Source organism: Culex pipiens, chromosome 2, assembly GCF_016801865.2.
Source record: "Culex pipiens pallens isolate TS chromosome 2, TS_CPP_V2, whole genome shotgun sequence".
NCBI classification, from domain to species: Eukaryota; Metazoa; Arthropoda; class Insecta; order Diptera; family Culicidae; genus Culex; species Culex pipiens.
In genome coordinates, this window is record NC_068938.1 from 152926255 (window position 1) to 152945839 (window position 19585).

At 38.6% G+C, this 19585-nt stretch overlaps 1 protein-coding gene across 8 annotated transcripts in view; it reads left to right on the forward strand.

The window, feature by feature from the left end:
- LOC120430004 (rab11 family-interacting protein 4B) overlaps positions 1 to 19585 on the forward strand; it is a 224957-nt gene that overhangs the window by 45473 nt on the left and 159899 nt on the right. For 2 of the 8 annotated variants that reach the window (XM_052708414.1, XM_052708415.1), the window contains exons 3-6: positions 1205 to 1327; positions 8989 to 9124; positions 9361 to 9438; positions 9722 to 9769. In XM_052708414.1, coding sequence (XP_052564374.1) covers positions 1219 to 1327; positions 8989 to 9124; positions 9361 to 9438; positions 9722 to 9769 — 371 coding nt within the window. In that variant the 5' untranslated portion in view covers positions 1205 to 1218. Of the gene's footprint in view, positions 1 to 748; positions 934 to 1204; positions 1328 to 8988; positions 9125 to 9360; positions 9439 to 9721; positions 9770 to 18322; positions 18581 to 18633; positions 18797 to 18868; positions 19005 to 19585 lie in introns of those variants that run through there. The other 6 variants (XM_052708420.1, XM_052708416.1, XM_052708417.1 and 3 more) reach the window with 6 other exon arrangements.

Below are 19585 nucleotides of genomic sequence, written 5' to 3' on the forward strand. Positions count from 1 at the left end.
TGGCACACTTACTTATACTTATTTCCATAATCTTCAGTTTTTCTAGTCACCCTTATGGTCCCTAACCCAGAACATGCATTGCAAAAGTTTAAGCGGCCAGGCCTACTACGTTGTATTAAGTGCAGAGACAGATTTTGTGAACGGATCACATTTCACAGAATCAACTGGAGCGGAAGCATGCGTTGACATACCGTACAAAACGCTCCGAATCTGTTAAGGTGTGGTGTGTAAGTGTAAATTTGGCAAATAAACATATTTTTAAAAGAAAATGGATGGTTAAAAAGTGGTAGGAGGATAAAAATATATGATCGGTAGAATCAATCAAATATAGGAGTCAGTCAATTTAATACAATGAAGGAAGTCGTCTTATTCATTATGTTAATCATTACATGCTTTCGTTTTTTTGCAAAAAAATCCCAAGTCAGACAGAAACGTAGCACGCTGTTACTCAACAAAGGGACGACACTTCCAATTCCTGTAATCCTACCATCACTATTTCGCAATTTGTTCCCCTTTGCACCTTTTCAATCGTACATTGCGTTTATTTTCGGAACACTCATTACTACACAGGTGCACTGCAGAGGTTGGCCCGTATAGCTCGCAACCTTATAGTATCCTCGACCGTTTGACCACTTCCTTTTCAGTAACTGACCGGCATTCTAGCAAACAACACAACACCTGCACTCTCGTAGAAAACCTGGGGGTTTTTCCCACGCCAATTTTCTCTTACTCACTGAAGTGACCTTCCGACCACGACCAAGTTCATATGTTTGGACGTGGACGGCCTTGCCGGATGTTGTGATTTGGTCGTGATTTTCACGCTCGTCGTTGACCAATTGGTGTCACTGGTGGCAATTATCATCTGTCGAGCGCTCGTAACCGTGACCAACCGGTACTGGTGGCGCGGCGGTAATGTCTTCGCCGTCTTGGGTGGTAAGTGGAGTGACTTTCTTGGAGTTGGAAGAAAAAAAAACGCGAGCTAACTTTCCACCAACTCTCACTTGTGCGTTGACTAATTGGATAAGCATGAACTGTGCTGTTACAAGGCTGGGCGAGAGATTATCTCTGACGATAATAGACTATAGACAATTGTGGGGTTGTCATTAGACCGGATTATCCGGCGTTATCTGCTAAAGGAATGTGACGAAAAGAAAGATTTTTCTAGTGTACTGATGAGATATTTGTTTTCCTTTTCCAATTTCAGATTCCGCAAACGGGATGATGGCTCCATCCCCTTCCAAGAGTACCAAAACGCAGCATCCGTCGTTTATAATAACGGCGGACTCGGTGGATACCAGCCCGGTACCGTCCAGTCCGCCCAGTACAGGTGAGTTCCCAGAATGCCAGAGTAATGTTTCTTCAACCAGGCATTCGAACTTCGAGTCAACTGTAACAACTGCACAATTTTGCAAAATAATTAACTTGGCGCACTACGAACTTGACCCAGATTGGCCTCAAATGGTTGTACCGTTTAACCTAGTTCTACCAAGGAAGTACCTGTTTATTTCCATGTCACATACTACTTCCCTTATCGTAGACGCCAATACGATTCCCTCGTATTAACGTTCTGCGAGGACAGAACCTTCGAACAAAGCACACGCCACATGGTCCTTGGTTTATTTATGTGGATAAAGCCAGTCGTTCTGGCTGGCTGGCAGGTCCTTCCATTCTTTGCTCTTGATGAGCTCATCGGTAATTGCTGACTTATCGATTACGACCTGTTTCGATTGAAACAGACACACACAGACAAAGTGTTCCGGCTGGAGTTCGATGAAAACTTTCTTCCACATTGTAGGTACGAGCGATTCGTTGAACTTTGGCCGCGAAAGCTTTTCCAAGCGGAACGAACCGAAGAAGTGGATAGCGGGGAGGGAATGTATCACTGCAACAATATCGAATAAATCACAGTGGATAGTGGGTTGCATGAGTGGACAAAATCTGAATTTTTTATGTTGTCATTCATTTATTGATCTACATGTATTAGAATCAGATCACTCGAAGTCCTATTTTTGACTAAATTTGTTGAATCAACATCTCACTATGCCAATCTGAAATCGTAGCCGGGTGGCACTTTTCACGGTCGAGAGAGTATCATTTTGTTTTGATTTTCACTTTTCTTCGCCGACTTCAACTCTATATGCAAGAAATGAAGAAAAAAAAACAAATATACCTACTCCACCTCTCTTGTATCAAGGATGATAGCAAACGTTTTATAGCGTATAATCTGCATAATGGTTGCGTTGCTTGGCGCGCGCTTTTCCGCGGGATTTTTTTTTTCATACGATGATGATAATTCGTGGTCAGTGAACAAATGAACTTCAATTACGCCGGTGCTGGCGCGCGGTACACTGTGCAATCAAAATCACAAGAGTAGTTGAGATGTTTGAGGCAGACACACACACGCACACCGTGTGTATAATCAGATTGTATACAAGTTTGTAGGCGCCACCCGACAGTGTGGTTGAAAGTGAAATTTTGCATCTAAATTAAACGATTGTGTGCGCATTTTTCCTTGATTTATGAAGTGTAAATTTTCCGGCAGCAATGAGAAGTAAACGCAATTTCTTTTAAATTTCAAGCAACATTATCATAAAATTTACTAAAAATAAATTTCCAATTAATTTTTTTTAAAAGCGCCCGCCGCGGGATTCGAATTATTCCAATTAATTTTTTTTAAGAGCGCCCGCCGCGGGATTCGAATTATTCCAATTAATTTTTTTTAAGAGCGCCCGCCGCGGGATTCGAACTATCAAGCTCTGCTTGTGAGTTAAGCGCGCGGTCCGATTGATTCACACGGGCGGTCGCAAAATTTACCTCGTCAAATCAATCAATTTGCTTAAAAATATTTGAAAGGAAATTAGGCCGTTGCAAATATTTTTCAAAACTTGAGAGTGGGCCAAAAAAGTTGTTTTAAAATGCATTATACCTACCCCTGTCCAGTTGTTATCCAATTATTAGTTTCAAAGAATCTAAGTATTGACAATTCTTTTTGCGAAATATTTTTAAATTCAGTTGTAATGTAATTGAAAAATATTTGCAACGGTCTTATTAAAAAAATTAAAAATAGCAAATTGGAAGTATAAAAATTCTCCTGAAATCAAATAAATAAAATATATAAGACACGCTCGTATAAAAAAAAATAAACAAGAGGAATCAAGTTTTTCATTATAGAAAACAGGTTCGACACAACCTGGAAAATGGTTCTAAAAAAATGACTTGACTTTTAACATGACAAAATATGTAGCTACAATTGGTTTAATTGGTGGAGTTTTGATTTTGTGAATTTCCAAGGTTATTTTGTAACTTTTTTCCTTCCCCTGCTCAGTTTGTTCTCCCGTGTACCAGTAAACTCTAACACCATTTTTTTGAAATTAAATATGTCTTTATTGAACTTTCTTATAATAATTACATTTCATTTACATTATAAGTGGTATGGCTAAATGCTCTTCATCTTTGTTATATTTTTCGTTTTATTATTAACTGTTCACATTCATTTATTTACTTCAAATTGTTTTATACCTTTGCATTGAATCGAATACATTTGGGTAAAAAAGAAAAAAATAACTTTAACAACTAATCCTAACTTAAAACTAAAAAAATAAATTCATTGAAATATTCAAAATCATTAGAACTAGTAAACTACGACTGTATTTCAAGATAAATCCTCCAAGTTGGTTGCTGACTAAAGCCAGGAGGTGTTGTGTTCTCTGCAACTTTTGCCGCCGATTCAACGGCAATGGCTGCAGATTTGGAACCACTCGAACAGATCCCGCTCCAGGTGACGCCAAAGCAGGAAAATCCACGTCCGTGAAAGTTGGTGGTGTTTTGCAACGATTTGGTTGGTGCCTCGGCTTCGCTTGCTGCCGAATTTGTACAAACTCAGCTCGTTTTGGGCAGATACGATTCTTGGTCGAATGGTCGCCGCCGCAATTGAAGCATTTCGAATCTATGTTCTCGTTGATTGTGTTGCAAGCTTGAGTTTTGTGCTCACCTCCGCAGGTTGCACAACGACTCTTGATGAAACAGTTCCTTCCACCATGTCCAAACTGCAAACAGTTCGAACACTGTGTCACGTCACGGTGCACTGGACGATAACGTTCCCAAGACACGATGATGTTGAAAATTGCCCGAACTGCTTTCAGCTCAGACGGCGTTGTCGATCCTTTCTCGAAATGAACCAGGTACAGTTGATCACGATACTTGATGTCCTTGTTGTGTCTCGTCATCTTGAAGACTTCGATCACGTTCAACTTAAGAGTTTTGAGCTCTTCTTTCAGCACACTCGCATCCATGTCGTACAGGCCACGGAGGACCTGTTTCATGGGGCGTTTACCTGGATCGTCATGGCTGTAGTATTCAATCTTTGTGTTTATCAGGAAATCTCGAACGTAGTTGTAATCCTTTCTGGTAGGTAGCAGAATTTTGAGTCCATCAGCACACAAGCGAATGGAAGCTCGTAAAGCACCAGATTTGATAAACCCAGCCAGCCACTTTCGCACCGAATCCGATGACGATGTTTTCACAAAAATGGGTGGCAACTTTTCCCGTCGTTCAAATTCTTCCTTCTTGCTCACGTCCACAGGGAGGGTAGCGAACTGGTTTCCAGACAAATTTTGAGCGTCCTTGCTCAAACTGCCTGGCTTTGCAGGTAGCGCTTCGGCATTCTTTAGCTTCTTCAAATCTGCCGATCCTGCTGGTGACAAAAAAAAAATTGCCTCTTTTTCTTGCCGTGGAGCATTTTTTGCACTTTTTAGCACTTTTTTTGGTTTGTGAGGGACGCACGTCTGACTCGCTTCTCTGCTGATCGCAGACTGGCTCTAACACCATTTGAATTAGTCACCTGTTGAAAGTTACCTCAGATCTCAGCTTAGGTTAATTACTGCACTGATGTTTTTGCTAAAACAATCCAATTAATGAAATGAAATGTTTTTGTGAAAAATGTGTTTTTTGCAAAAATCGACAAAAATGCTAATTTATTGGACTGTTTTGTTATTTGATCATTCGGGCTCAAACTCAATCAATTTCAACGAATTATCTTTGCGGTTGACCTGGCCGTTTAGAAAAGAAGGATGTTGAAAGAAATCGCCCCGAGATGCTCCGGATGGCTGCGCTAGGGTTAAATTAGATTAGCTTAGATATGAAAATGGTATTTTTTTTGGACTACCCTAAAACGGCTTAGGTCACCGTAAAGACCAAATAAAAATACGGGTCTAATTATTTTGACCATGAAACCCTAAAACCAGCTTTGGCCCTAATTGGACAACTCTTTTTCGAATCTTGCTGTTTTCGTGGGGAATTTCTTATAAAGTACAAATATGAGGAATACACCTAGTACCTTAACTCTTTCAGGCCAGCCTATTAAAAACATATATTTTTTATTTATGATGGGAAAATGATCCTGAGGAGCATACAAAAATTCTAGGCTACCTTTGAAAATTTTGATTTTTGGGTCAGGCCTGAAAGTTTTATGGTAGCTTAAGTTCCTTATAAATTGACTCATTTTACGTAAATGCGAACAATTTTAAGATTTTAGAAATTTGTTGGACCTCAAAATCCGTTCATCGAATTCTCTCTGCGGTAAACACAACGCAGTAGGGCTGACCACTTTAATTTTTGCAATGCATTTTCGGGTGTTCTCGGATGTACTGCAATTGGTAATAAAAAAGATTTAAAAACTAACAGTTGAAAAATTGTTCATTCGACCCTTATTAAAAATACATTACAAAAACAAAAATTAAAAGCTGAAGATTTAGAACAGTTTGATGAATGTTAAATCAAATCTTTTTCTAGAACTGTATCTCCAAACAAAGCTATCCTGAATTAACCCTCTAAAACCCAACCCCGCCTCTAGGCGGGCTCCGATCTAAAAAATATTTTTTCAATCAATTTTTGATCTACAAAAAGCCATGGGAAAGAAGAACTCATAAAATTTAAGGAAATTGTCTGTTTGGAAGTTTGACTTATTTTATGTGACTTTGCCAATGTTTAAAAAAATGTTCTTTTTTCTGTGGTCAACTTTGGCTGTGTTTTTCACAAACATTTCGTATATGTTTCGTAAAAATAGGTAGGTATAATGTCTCTATGCATTATTTTACCATTTTTTTTCAATTTCAATTCGGTTTTATTGGTGAATAATCAAGATACAATAAGTTCTTTTGAAGTTCATAACAGAGTTTTGGAGTTCCTTACAGCTGTGTGTTACATCATAATCCATTTTGGAACAGTTATTGCTTGTAAATAAAGGTGTCACCAAGAGTAAGAAAAAAATAAAAAAAACTTACTAAAATTGCAAGGGAAAGTGGACAGAAATAGAAAAAGCTTAAAACTAGATCACAGTTTTTTATCCTTTATAGATGTGCTTGATCATCAGCTCCCCAAGGGCCAGGAATTGCTCCGCCTTGTTACGGCAGGTCCGAAACCGCGTCATCATCTCCCCTGCGAGAGCAAAGAACTCTGGCAGGGTAAAGAGATCTTCTCCGGTAACTTCTTGCTGGGCCGTATTGCCACTGCCGGCAGCGACCACGCTGGCGAACGATCGCCCCCATCCAGGAGGGAACGCTGAGTTGTCCGCTGGAACCGTACGATGACCAGCTGCCGGCACGGTTTCGCTCGTACTTCGCTGAGGAGGGTGGGACGCTGCTGCTTTCTTCTTCCTCTTTTCCTGCTCCTCGAGGTAGTTTTTCCGTGCGCTGCATCCACGGTAGTTGCTGGTATGGTTACCTCCGCAGTTGGCGCACTTGATGCGCGCCTTCGTTTGCTCTGCCTTGTCCCCCAAGTCCGCTCTGCACGGCAGTGCACACGCCTCAGAGAGGTGTGATTCACCGCACTTCACACAGCGGGGCGGGAGGTTGCAGTTCCGCGAGCCGTGGCCGAATTTCTGGCAACGGTGGCATTGTGCTGCGTCCGACGGGTTCTTTGAGTAGAACCGCCAGTTTACCCAAAACCCGTCCAACGCCTTAGTTCGCCGCAGGTCTTGAATTTTGACGGTGCCGCGGTCGAAGTACAACAGGTACAGTGTGTGTGTACCTGTGACTGTAGTCTTCCGCGAGAGCACTTTTATGTCACGCGGCGTTATTCCAGCACCCGAGAGGTCCTTCTTGAGGTCGGAGATCGGGCGGTCTTGGTACCCCTGCAAAACGACCTTAACGGCAGTCTTCTGCACGGGGTCGAATGTGTAAAACTTGAAGTTTTGACGCTTCAATTTCTCCACAACCAGGTCGAAGTTCTTTTCGTCAAATGTGTAAACTTGCACTGACGACTTACCGATTTTCAGACAATATCCGAGGCCTTCCAGCAACTCGTCAACATCGTCCGCCAACGTGTCCAAAACAAAAATTGGAGGTGGTCTACGTTCCTTTGGAGAATTGTTCTTTTTTGGCGTCGACACTTTCTTCCGTGCACGCCCGTCATCGTCGTCGTCGTCGGTAGTGCTGCTACCGTCGGTGTTGTTGTTTTCTTCGTCGTCGCTCAGCATCTGGAACTCGTTCCTGATGGGGATGTTGGCGGATGTTGATGTGCCACTGGTCGTGGCACCGGAAGTACCGGAGCGGGTCCTCACTGGTGATCTCGGAACGTATCCGGGATGTAGATACTTTTTATCGATTCCATCTGCGCTCACGCTCCCCTGCGCGATGGCGGCCGACACGGCGTTTGTTTGTTTACCTTTTTGCACACGGCCGGTAGACGAACTTCGCGGGTTTTTCGAGGCCGCACTCGAACTGCCACGGCCACGGCCGGCCTTTGGCATGCTGGAGAAGCAAACTCGCGGGTAATCACTATCAACTACGGCGAAAAAATTCGAAAAAACGGTAGAGCACAGAGCACTTGACTGCTGCTTGCTCTCGTGCGTACACGGAGGTGTTTTTTTTTACCATTTTAATTACAAAATATCTAAAACAAAAAAAAAATCGAAAAAATGAGCTGTACTGCCCTTGATCGCATAGATGTCCCATATGCATTTTCATCTATTTCGAGTTTTTGCTGCAGTTTAGTTCAAATTTGTGTGCTCTTTCAAAAGAGCCTATAACATCCAGTACATATTTTATTCAAAAAATCAGGAGGAAATCCTGTTTTTTCACGAAAACTTAACACGTAGCCTTATGTATGGGACAAACTTCAAATGCGTTTTTCTCAGCTTGCTGTTTTTGCATATGGGACATTTATGCGAACATGGGCAGTGTAGAGGGTTTCTATAAATTTTTGGCGTGAATTTCGAGCGCATTTATATATTATATTTAGGTTTTTCAGCCATTTTCGCCATGCAAAAAATGGTGAAATATTTTTAAAATATGATTTGTGAAGTTGTTAATTCATCTTGAAACAGAGATTTCTTCCACTGGGGGTGCATTTTCAAAACACGTAACTCACGACCACCAGGATGCATCGTCAAGCATCAACTTTTTCATTCCAATATAATTTAATGCACACGATCATTTACTCTTAAAGAGCACCGCCATCATCAACCTGTTGCAGCAAAATTAGCACCAGCTGATCAGCTGCAATCGAATTCCGCCGATTTACTCCAGTTTTCGCACACTTTTTCGCTAATGGACCATAATTTGATTCATCGCTTGAGAAATAGTGAAACAATACGAAAAAATAAATCACGTATCACCATCGAAAGTGAAAATGCACATATGTACACGAGATCGGCTCAATTAAAGGCAGTTTTTCGTAAGCTTTTTGCGGCGGCGCTAATTGAATGCGAAACGGCTGATCAACGGTGGTCACTGTTGGCGCGAATAATGGCAGACTCGTAAAAGAGTCTATTTTTGCGAGTTGATGGCTTCATTATTGGCGTTGTCGAGAGTGGGTCGCAAAAATTGACGACGACCACTAAAATGGATTTGTGCAGCAAGTGGAACCGTTTTTCTCGCAGGGGTCAATGCTAGGTGGTCAAATTATTAGCTCGTTTAATTTAATGCTTTGCTGATTTTTGTGAGTTGTTATGACTAATGCTGAGAATATCTTGTTCCTTTTATTTTGCAGACGCACCCAAGTCGCAGTGCTCCTCTCTGTCAGACGGCGAATCGTTCGAGTGCTACGGTGACAATGACATCTCTATTTCGGAAAACGGAGGCGTGGACCTGGAGCTGGCCCCCACACTCAACTCTACTCCCAACGGGTATGTATCACACACGGGAATTCCTTTCTAATCCAGCAGAGTTCGATTGCTGGTCCCTTAATTCGACTTTTATTTAGCCTTTTGTCGATTCAGCGAATCTATTTTCGCCCCAAATTATAAAACCCTGTGGAAAAGTCTTCGATTTAATTTTACTCTCTTCTGTTTTCTGCATTCGTTTGCGCCAAATTTGTTTTCTTTTCCGATTTTTCCAAAAAACCCGTCGTCTCGTCGCGTAGAGAAAATAACAATATCAATACCAACGGCATCACCCGACACACATGGAGCCGCATGAGCTTACGCGGTGCGCCTAAGAGGTATGCAACATGTTCATTATTTACTGTTTTCTTTCCCCCAAAAGCACCACCATTCATTCATTCACTGCACTGGAAAGCCACCTTTTCCATTCTCCTCGCACAGTCCAATGAAAAAGCTCCTCTCATTTTGAGGTTCGTTTCCAATGTGCAAACCCCGACTTCGATCGAGTTTGCTTTCATTCATTTTGCACGACGATTCATACATTACCTTGCACCAATCTCCCCACCACGATCAAGTTCATTCTCTCATGTATTCATGCTCACTTTGTTCATCTACTTTCAGCCAAAATAATGATAATCTGCCAAACAGACGATGGGGCTCGATGAGACAGTAAGCGAACGACACTTTTTTTTATTTACTGTTTTTTCGGTTTGCTTTTATTTGCTCGGCTTTATTCTCCCGGTTTGCTCTTTTTTTGTTTGTTTTGATTTTTTCATTTTGATTTCTGTGTGTGGTTTTGGGATTTCATTTGCTAGTTAATTTATGGTGTTGGCTTTTCTAGATTAGTGAGTGATTAAGTTCGGCTAATATTCCGTTATGTTGTTGGATCCGAAAAAAATCATTTGAATTAAAATAGCCTTAGAATGGATACCATCTATCAAATGACAACGCATAAAAGTACAAAAAGCTCTAAATGGAAAAGGTTATTGCAAAATTGATGTCTATTCTATACTTAAAAATGTGAAATCAATCATAAAGAATGTAAAAAAAGTTTGTACCTACACCCTTTTAACATTATATGCACATTTTGTGATGAAACATGCCCACAATTCAAAGTTTTACAGGAACTTTGTACTCCGTTTTGGTCAGAAAATCATACCGAACATTTTGGTACAAAAAGCTCATGAAAAGAAGATTTCTTTAAAAAGTTTGTACAACCTTTCGAAATATTTACAAAAATAAAGCTTTTTGTTGAAAAATTACCCTAAATCTAGTGTCCCAACTCCAAAAAAGCATCATCGACTGATTTAAAAAATAAATTGGATTGAATATAAAGTTTACCAATTATATAGCATAAAAGTTTATATAAAACTTATCTAATTTTGCAAACTTTAAATTTATTTAAGTGTCAGTATATAACCATAAAGTTAATAAATAAACATTTTTGAGTGGTTATAACACCGTTTTGTGGATTTTTGTATGGATAGAATTGATATTTCGTACCAACCCGGAATTACGTCGTCGGAAAATCCGCCGGCATCCGAAGTGGTCCACGTTTCACAAGTAATTCTATGTGTCATCGGAAAGGGCAGAAATTTCCGATCTTTTGATACCGTAATATTAATAAATAATAACCTATAGGTAAAACTCATAATCCTTATTTCCAGATCTAATGAGCAATTCTATGAGATTTCGGTCATTCGATTTTTTTGTATTTTTTTAATCCGGCTGAAACTTTTTTGGTACCTTCGGTATGCCCAAAGAAGCAATTTTGCATCATTAGTTTGTTCATATAATTTTCCATACAAACTTGGCTGCTGCTCATACAAAAATGATTTATGATAATTCGAAAATCTGTATCTTTGGAAGTAATTTTTTGATCGATTTGGTGTCTTCGGCAAAATTGTAGGTATGGTTAAGGACTACACCGAAAAAATATGATACACGGTAAAAAATTGGGTGATTTTTTATTTCAGTTTTTGTCACTAAAACTTGATTTGCAAAAAAACACTATTTTTATTTTTTTTTTCATTTTTTTATATGTTTGACATTAAAAGCCAACTTTTCAGAAATTTTCAGAATGGGCGAAATTCTTTGACCGAGTTATAAATTTTTGAATCAATACTGATTTTTTCAAAAAAACGAAATATTGGTCGCAAAAAATAACTTGAAAACGGTGCACTTTATCAAAATATCACTAAAGTACATTTTGATTGCAAATTTGATTTTACATCAAAAAATTAAATTGAAAAATTTTTGCGACCTATATTTCAATTTTTTGAAGAAATCAGTATTGATTCAAAAATTCATAACTCGGTCAAAGATTTTTTGCCCATTCTGGAAATTTCTGAAAAGTTGGCTTTTGATGTTCCCTAAAACATATCAAAAAAATGAAAAAAATTAAAATAGTAGTTTATGCAACAAGTTGCAAAAAGAGGATTTTTTCAGCACGAGTCGTACATTTATCCAACGAGGTTCACCGAGTTGGATAAATACGAAGAGTGCTGAAAAAATCAAGTTTTGCAACGAGTTCCATACAACATTTTTTGTAATTCCAAAAAACACCCATTGAGTAAAATTTTAAGTCAAATGTTCATGTATTTTGTCAATAAATCATTTAAATAAAAAAAAATGTTGAAAAGTGTTACTTTTCGAAACAAGTGCTGAAAAGTTCAACTTTTTAGCACCCATTTCAGTGCTGAAAAGTAGAACTTTTCAGCATTTATTTTGAAAAGTGTTGCTATTCGAATCTGTTATTTTTGGTACAGAAAAGTAGGCTATTTCGTCGTTGAAGAATGACAGGAAAAGTAAGTAGTTTCACGACGGAATTGCAAAAATAGTGTTTTTTGCAAATCAAGTTTCAGTGACAAAAACTGAAATAAAAAATCACTCATTTTTTTACCGTGTATCATATTTTTTCAATGTAGTCCTTATTCATACCTACAACTTTGCGCAAGACACAAAATCGATCAAAAAATTCCTTACAAAGATACAGATTTTCGAATTATCTTAAATCATTTTTGTATGGGCAGCTGCCAAGTTTGTATGGAAATTTATATGGACAAACTAATGATGCAAAATGGCTTCTTTTAGCATACCGAAGGCACCAAAAAAGTTTCAGCTGGATTAAAAAATATAAAAATTAAAATTAAAGAAAAAATACCGACTTCATAGAGAATTGCTCTAATATTTTTTCTTAAAACTTTAACTGATGGATTGTAATGTTTCTTTTAATTGAAAATATGTTTTCCTTATTTGAGCAGAGATTCTGAAAACTAATGATAGAAAAATTACTACTTTTCTAGCTTGAAATTTGTCATAAAATATGTCAATTTTTCAGAAATCATAGATTGTAATGTTTGGATTTGAGTAGTCTCAAAGCCTAGAGGAGAATTTTATTCAATAATTATAAAGATTTTCTTCAATATTTCGACAATTATCAAGATATTTTCAAAAAACTGCAAACTGTAAAGAAATTTGAATTTTAACCCCCTCAATACAAGGAAAACAAACTTTTGTCATGTCTGGTATTTTCAACTATGAGTTTAGAGTGGATTTTAGATTTTTTATTTATTTTGTTTTTAATTGTATGTGAAATTTAGATGTAGATGTTTAAAAATTGATTTTATTTAAAAATAATGTTCAAGTGATATTCTGTCCTTCAAAAAGGGAAAAATGTGGAGAAATGTTTGGAAATCCACTGTTACAGTTGGATTAAATGTTTTTTGTGCATATATCTCAAATGATGTGTTCAATGAGTTGAATAGAATAAAAATATTTATTTTGAAACGAACTGATTCAGATGGTTTCAAAAATTTGTTTTGATAATAGAATAAATTTTCTGTAATAGTCTAAAGTTACTTGCATTCTTCTCACGCCAATTTTCCTTTTCCTACAAAAACAAAGACCCTTTCTCCAAACGCGAGCTGCCATGCTCCTCCGGCAACAAAATCGTTGACATAACCTTTCATTATAGTGGTGGTGGTAATCTTCAACCTACCATCTCGTCGATCCACCGAATTGGTTCCATCAATCACCATCCGCTGCAAGTGAAGCGACATCTTTCGGCCAGACAAAGGAAAGCATCTTGTATCGGGAATCAATTTCACCCCGGTTAAACGGTTTGGGTGCACCTTTTTTGTTTACCTTTGGAAGGGTGCGTCCATAGATTACATACGGCTACTTAGAAATCATACTAAAGTTGCGTGATTATTTTACAAAATTTATTTATCCGAATGGTGCAAAATGTTACAAATGTTTTTAAAACTACCAGCAAACCATTCATGAACGCTCCCTTTCGCAAATCTACCAATGTCACGTTTATCAGATGTTGTTTACCATTCCTCAACGTTGTCGTTCGTCATCGGCTTGATGGTGGTCAATTTCTCTTTTCGTCCACTTTGGGGCCTTAAATTTGGTCATTTCGTCGTCTACTCCACACAGTAGCTGCTGCCCGTTACTACAGCTATTTTATTTGTATCTGCTTGTGCAGATCGCGTGAGAAAACTACCTCTCCAAACCGTCTTCGATGACGGGGAAAATCATAGGAAATTTGAACAAAACTTTGTGGGGCCACCTGAAGCTGACCTTCCTTTGTTCACCGCCAACGTAATGGAAAAATAATTTTCGGAAGTCCTCCTCCCCGCGCCGGGGCGTAATCGGTGACGATAATGCGCTTGTGGTGCTTTCTTGGCTGCCGGCGCCAAAGTCAGACTTTAGCGAAAAATTGAAGGACCACTTAGCTGTGATGGCTTGTGTGGTGGTTGTCGTTGGGGTTGGCAATTTTCTCGTCGTGTCACTTCCTGTTCCCCATCCACGATTTTTTTTTTCTCAAGTGGCTGAAAAATGCCGCTACATACCGCAAAATGTGACATGTTTTTCCGCTGTTTGCATACTTCGCATAACATACCGGCATCAACAGGTCTTGGCTCTAGCTTGGCGTGTTAATCAATCTCGTCTCCATTCAGGTCGAGCAACTCTTCCCACCAAGTCTCGGTTCCGTATGTTCCTTAGCTGGGGCAACTCTTCAGATGTTGCATCAACATGCTGTCGTCAACTTCATCAGCTGGATCTGGAAACCTGTATTTGTGTGTGGCTGCAACGTGACTTCCACATCAAACAGAAGAGTTGGTCTCTTTCATGTTGGCATGCAGGTATGGCATACCTGTGCGGTTTGAGTTTTTTTTTGTTTGTATATTACACAAACACAACCACGTCTAGCTAAAGTCGACGACAATAGTTACAATTACCATACGTAGAGACGTGACATGGGTTTCTATGGGGAATTCGGTATGGTCACCAACAAATCTTCAAACGCTGACGGCTTGACGACCACAAATGGAGTTGTTGTTGTTGTCTTCAAAAATTCGCGACAAACCTGCCCCACGATGACCCCCCATATGGTGACCCGTAGTTTCTCAAGCCCCTCTCCAGTGCAGAGAGTTCCGAAGAACCTTGTGCGACCTGTTGTCGCAAAAGTGTCGTCATCGCGTGTGCAGAAAAAAACTTCAACTCCTTCTCTTTCACCAGTTCTACGGGTACGAACCACCGGGTCACAAACTCCACGAGATTCATCGTGACTGAATTCTGGTCGTCCACTCTACTTGGTTCAGGCAGTCAGGAATGAACAACCAGATTCCGAAGCGTGCACATCGCGCTTGGGCACGGGCTGGGAGAGAGGTGATTTCCATGAAATCACGCGACTAACTAGTCGCGCGCGCATACATAGACCATGCCTGCGCCTTCTAGCTTAGCATTTCTGACAGAGAGTTACAGTGAGGGGAGAAAAAATTAGGAAATCTGTTTGAAAAGTTTTCTTTTAGGTTTTTTACATTAAATTAAAAAAAAATACATTTTTATCTGAATTTTTATAAATACCATCATCGTTCCCGCGGAATTACAGATAATTGAAGAAAAATTGAAGTAAAAGAAAGCAGAAAATGCAAAATACGTTTTAATGTAACAAAGTTAATTTTATTTACTTCATTTTATTATTTTCACAGTAGGATTTTAAATGCATCGCAAATTATGCAAATTAGCTTAAAAGGATTATGTGGAGAGTTTTCAAAATATTTAATTTTGCATAAATAAAGATCCGTGGAATTGTTGCATTTTCAACAACCATTTTTTTTAAATCATGGCTTGTCAAAAGAAATTCGTTTTTTGTCAACAAAAAATTGAACAATGAAAAAATGATTTGATTTTTTTACTTTCTTTTAATTATAGATGAAACAATTAGTTCATATCTAACAACTTTGTCAAAGACATTCAATCGATCAGGAAACCCATACTAAATATGAAGATTAAAAAAAAAAAAAAAACTTAGCGCATTTGTATCCTTTAAATTTGTATGAAGACTAGTTTGAAGAAATCTTATTATGAATTTAAACATGAGCAATTCTTGAAATTTTCAGCCATAATTTTTTGTAATTATCATTTTGCCTTTGTGGCTATGACCAAAGAATAAATCCAATTTGTATAATAAATGCATATAAATTAGACAGTTTCCCATACAAAAAATGGTATCTACAGTATGTAAAAAAAGTATTTACAACCCTTGGGCACTATGCACATTTTGTGATGAAACATGTAACAATTTAAAGTTTGACAGAAACCTAGTAGGGGAAATATACCCATTTTAATCAGTCTAAGCCGTTCGACCAATTCTCATCACTTTTGCAGTTTTCCGCTATTTAATCAACATTTTTAGACACGCCAACAATGAAGAGTTGCTTGCTCACTTTTATTTGAGCTATTTATTACTTTGGAACATTCAAAAACACTTTATTAAAGCTGTAATTCATGATCAAAGTGCTGATAGGCCGATAATAGAAATAGGCTGAGAAAGGGTATAGTTCCCCTACTACGTTTTGTTCAGAAACTCATGGCGAACATTTTGCTACAAAAAGCTCATGAAAAGATGATTTCTATAAAAAGTTATATAACAAATACAATTACAAAAATAAAAAAAAGGTGCAAAAAAAGTTTGTACACCCTTCGAAAAATTAATATAAATAAAGTATTTTTGTTGACAAATCACCATACATCCAGTCTCCCAACTCCAAATAGGCATCTGTGACTGATTAAAAAAATAATTTGGATTGAATATAAAGTTTACTAACTACTTAGTATAAAAGTTTATATAACTCTGAAAATTGTATATAAAACTTATCTAAACTTAATTTTGCAAACTTTCAATTTAACTAAATGTCTAAATATTTTTTTAATCAGTCAAGGATGCCTATTTGGAGTTGGTAGACTGGATTCGTGGTGATTTGTCAACAAATAACTTTGTTTATGTTAATTTTTCAAAAGGTGTACACACTTTTTTTGCACCTTTTTTATTTTTGTAATAGTATTTGTTATATAACTTTTTATAGAAAACATCTTTTCATGAGCTTTTTGTAGCAAAATGTTCGGCATGATTTTCTGAACAAAACGTAGTACTAGGTTTCTGTCAAACTTTAAATTGTTACATGTTTCATCACAAAATGTGCATAGTGCCCAAGGGGTGTAAATACTTTTTTTACATACTGTAAATATTCTAAAATCTGTATCTTGAGAACGAAGTTTTTGATACATTTGGTGTCATCAGTAAAGTTGCAGATATAAGGTAAGGGCAATTTAAGATAGAAAAAATGCTAAAAAGATGAACTTTACAACACTTAAATGGATTCTGAAAAGTTCAGTGCTCGAATGAGATCTACAATGACAAGAAAATTATGTTTATTAGAGTTTATTGCTTGAAGTTGTATGGGAAAATTTTAAAATGAACTAATTCAATCAGAACAGGCATTTTCCAGTTCGATTTGGGCAACCAAACAACCCCCGAAATTTGGGAGCGATTGGTTTTGTATGGGAATGTTTTTGCAATTCCGTCGTGAAACTACTTTCTTTTCCTGTCATTCTTGAACGATGAAAAAGTCTACTTTTCTGTATCAAAATTGACAGAATCGAATAGCAACACTTTTCAAATAAATGCTGAAAAGTTCTAATTTTCGATTAAATTTGCAACTTGTTGCATAAACTACTATTTTGTAATTCCGTCGTGGAACTACTTACTTTTCCTGTCATTCTTGAACCACGAAATAGTCTACTTTTCTGTACCAAAAATAACAGAATCGAATAGCAACACTTTTCAAAATAGGGGAAATATACCCATTTTAATCACACTAAGCCGTTCGACCAATTCTCATCACTTTTGCCGTTTTCCGCTATTAAATCATCATTTTCAGAATTATCAACAATGAAGAGTTGCTTGCTCACTTTTATTTAAGCAATTTATTACTTAGGAATAGTCAAAAACACTTTATTTAATCTATAATTCATGATCAAAGTGCTTATAGGCCGATAATAGAAATAGGCTGAGAAAGGGTATAGTTCCCCTAAATGCAGAAAAGTTCTACTTTTCAGCACTGAAATGGGTGCTGAAAAGTTGAACTTACCAGCACTTGTTTTGAAAAGTAAGACTTTTCAACATTTTTTTTATTTAAACGATTTATTGACAAAATACATGAAAATTTAACTTAAAATTTCACTCAATGGGTGTTTTTCGGAAGTGCAAAAAATGTTGTATGGAACTCGTTGCAAAACTTGTTTTTTTAGTACTCTTCGTTTTTATCTAACTCGATGAACGTCGTTGGATAAATGTACGGCTAGTGCTGGAAAAATCTTCTTTTTGCATATTTTCATGTATTTTGTCAATAAATCGTTTAAATAAAAAAAATGTTGAAAAGTGGATTTCCTTTCAGTGCCGAAAAGTAGAACTTTTCAGCATTTATTTTGAAAAGTGTTGCTATTCGATTCTGTTAATTTTGGTACAGAAAAGTAGGCTATTTCGCCGTTCAAGAATGACAGGAAAAGTAAGTAGTTTCACGAAGGAATTGCAAAAAACTAGTTCATCAAACGATTCCTATGAATCTTTCATTCATGTCCTAATTAATTCACCCATCACTGTCTTCCATCCGCGCTGTCTCTCTGTATGTATGCTGTAGCATGAACCCGACTTGTATCCACACACACGCGCCGTTGTGCTGGTAGTCCCTACAACCACGACTCCGACCCAAAGGTAGCACGGCCCGTACTATGTCAGTTGTCGTGCCGCCGTAGTTCATGTCAGTCGCTTGCGGGTTTGTTCCCCGTTGATATCCAAGTGTGTGACACCTTTCGCGTGACGTGACGTGTTCTCGGGACCGTCAAGGGTAAAGTCATAGGCCGGTGGCGTTAAGTGGCGGTGGTCCAGATATCTGGGAAAATTTCTCGCAGACTCCCCCGCGTGTGTGTGTATTTCTCGAGGGGATGAAGAAATGATATCATCATCCGGCAGTGAAGCGGGTGCAGCTTTGAGGTTTTGAGCAGCGGTGAACGGAAACCAAACAAGTATCGAAGAACGGTGAAGACTTGGAAGAGTTGTGCGCGGCGAAGAAGTTTCGTACGAATGATTCACCTGGAGCCGAGATCGTTGAAAGTGCATCCATCTAGGTGACAACCACCCCTCTCTGAGAAGATTGTTTTGGTGTCTGTAGTTTTGGTTTGGTGTGAACATAATTGGATAAGTGTCGCAATTGGTGCAGAGTGTGTACCTTGGTAGCGCTGCGCTGACGTATTGCCGGATTGATTCACGAGGTGTACGGTTTGTAGTTCTGTAGTGTTCGTGATCAGCTGCTCGGTTGATAACGGTGTATTGAGCGCCAAGAAGTTAGTAGTGCCCCGAGGATATCTTGTTTCCCAAGTAGTGAATGATTGCTAACCTTAAGAGCTAACCACTTTGCTGAGCATCGTCTTGACAGGAGGTCACTAATCAAAACTAACTACGGCCGTCAACGCTCAAGTGTTGTGCCCGTCGGCGATTCTCTACCACCATGGATAATCTGTACAAGCTCATGGTGTACAATAACGCTCGAAAGTTTGTATAAGCTAGAATCTATCTCTGCTCTGTTTCGTCACACGTGGCTTGCAAAAACCAGATACAACAACTGCTACTGGTACTGCTGTTGTACTGTTGGTTCTGCTATTTCGGTTGAGTGATGTTTCCATACAGGTGGTGTTGTTATGGTTCTTTTGTGCAACACTTGTGTCCTTGAGTGGTCGCACTTGGAAGCGGCACGCCGTGGGCGTTCGTCCTTTTGATGAGTCTCAACTCAACGCTCTGCCGGATGTCCCCGTGATGAAACGCTACATGTCGCCCCATGTCATGTTGTTCTCCATCATGTAATCAGTCGCCACCGCCAGGTAGAATCGGATTAGCGGGGTTAGGGATTGGATGTTATTGTGCCATTGCACGCCCACAGACAGTGAAGGCCTTTGAAAGTCAGTGAAACGTACAAAACAAAACGAACTCGCCCGCTCGCGGTTGGTCGATAAAATGTGTGATGTGTATTATTTCTAACCTAACTAATTTGATTATGAAGTCCACCGTGTGTATACCGCGAACTACGCGCGGTTACGTGCTAATACAGGGCCCGCTGTACACTTTCGCGAGGGGCT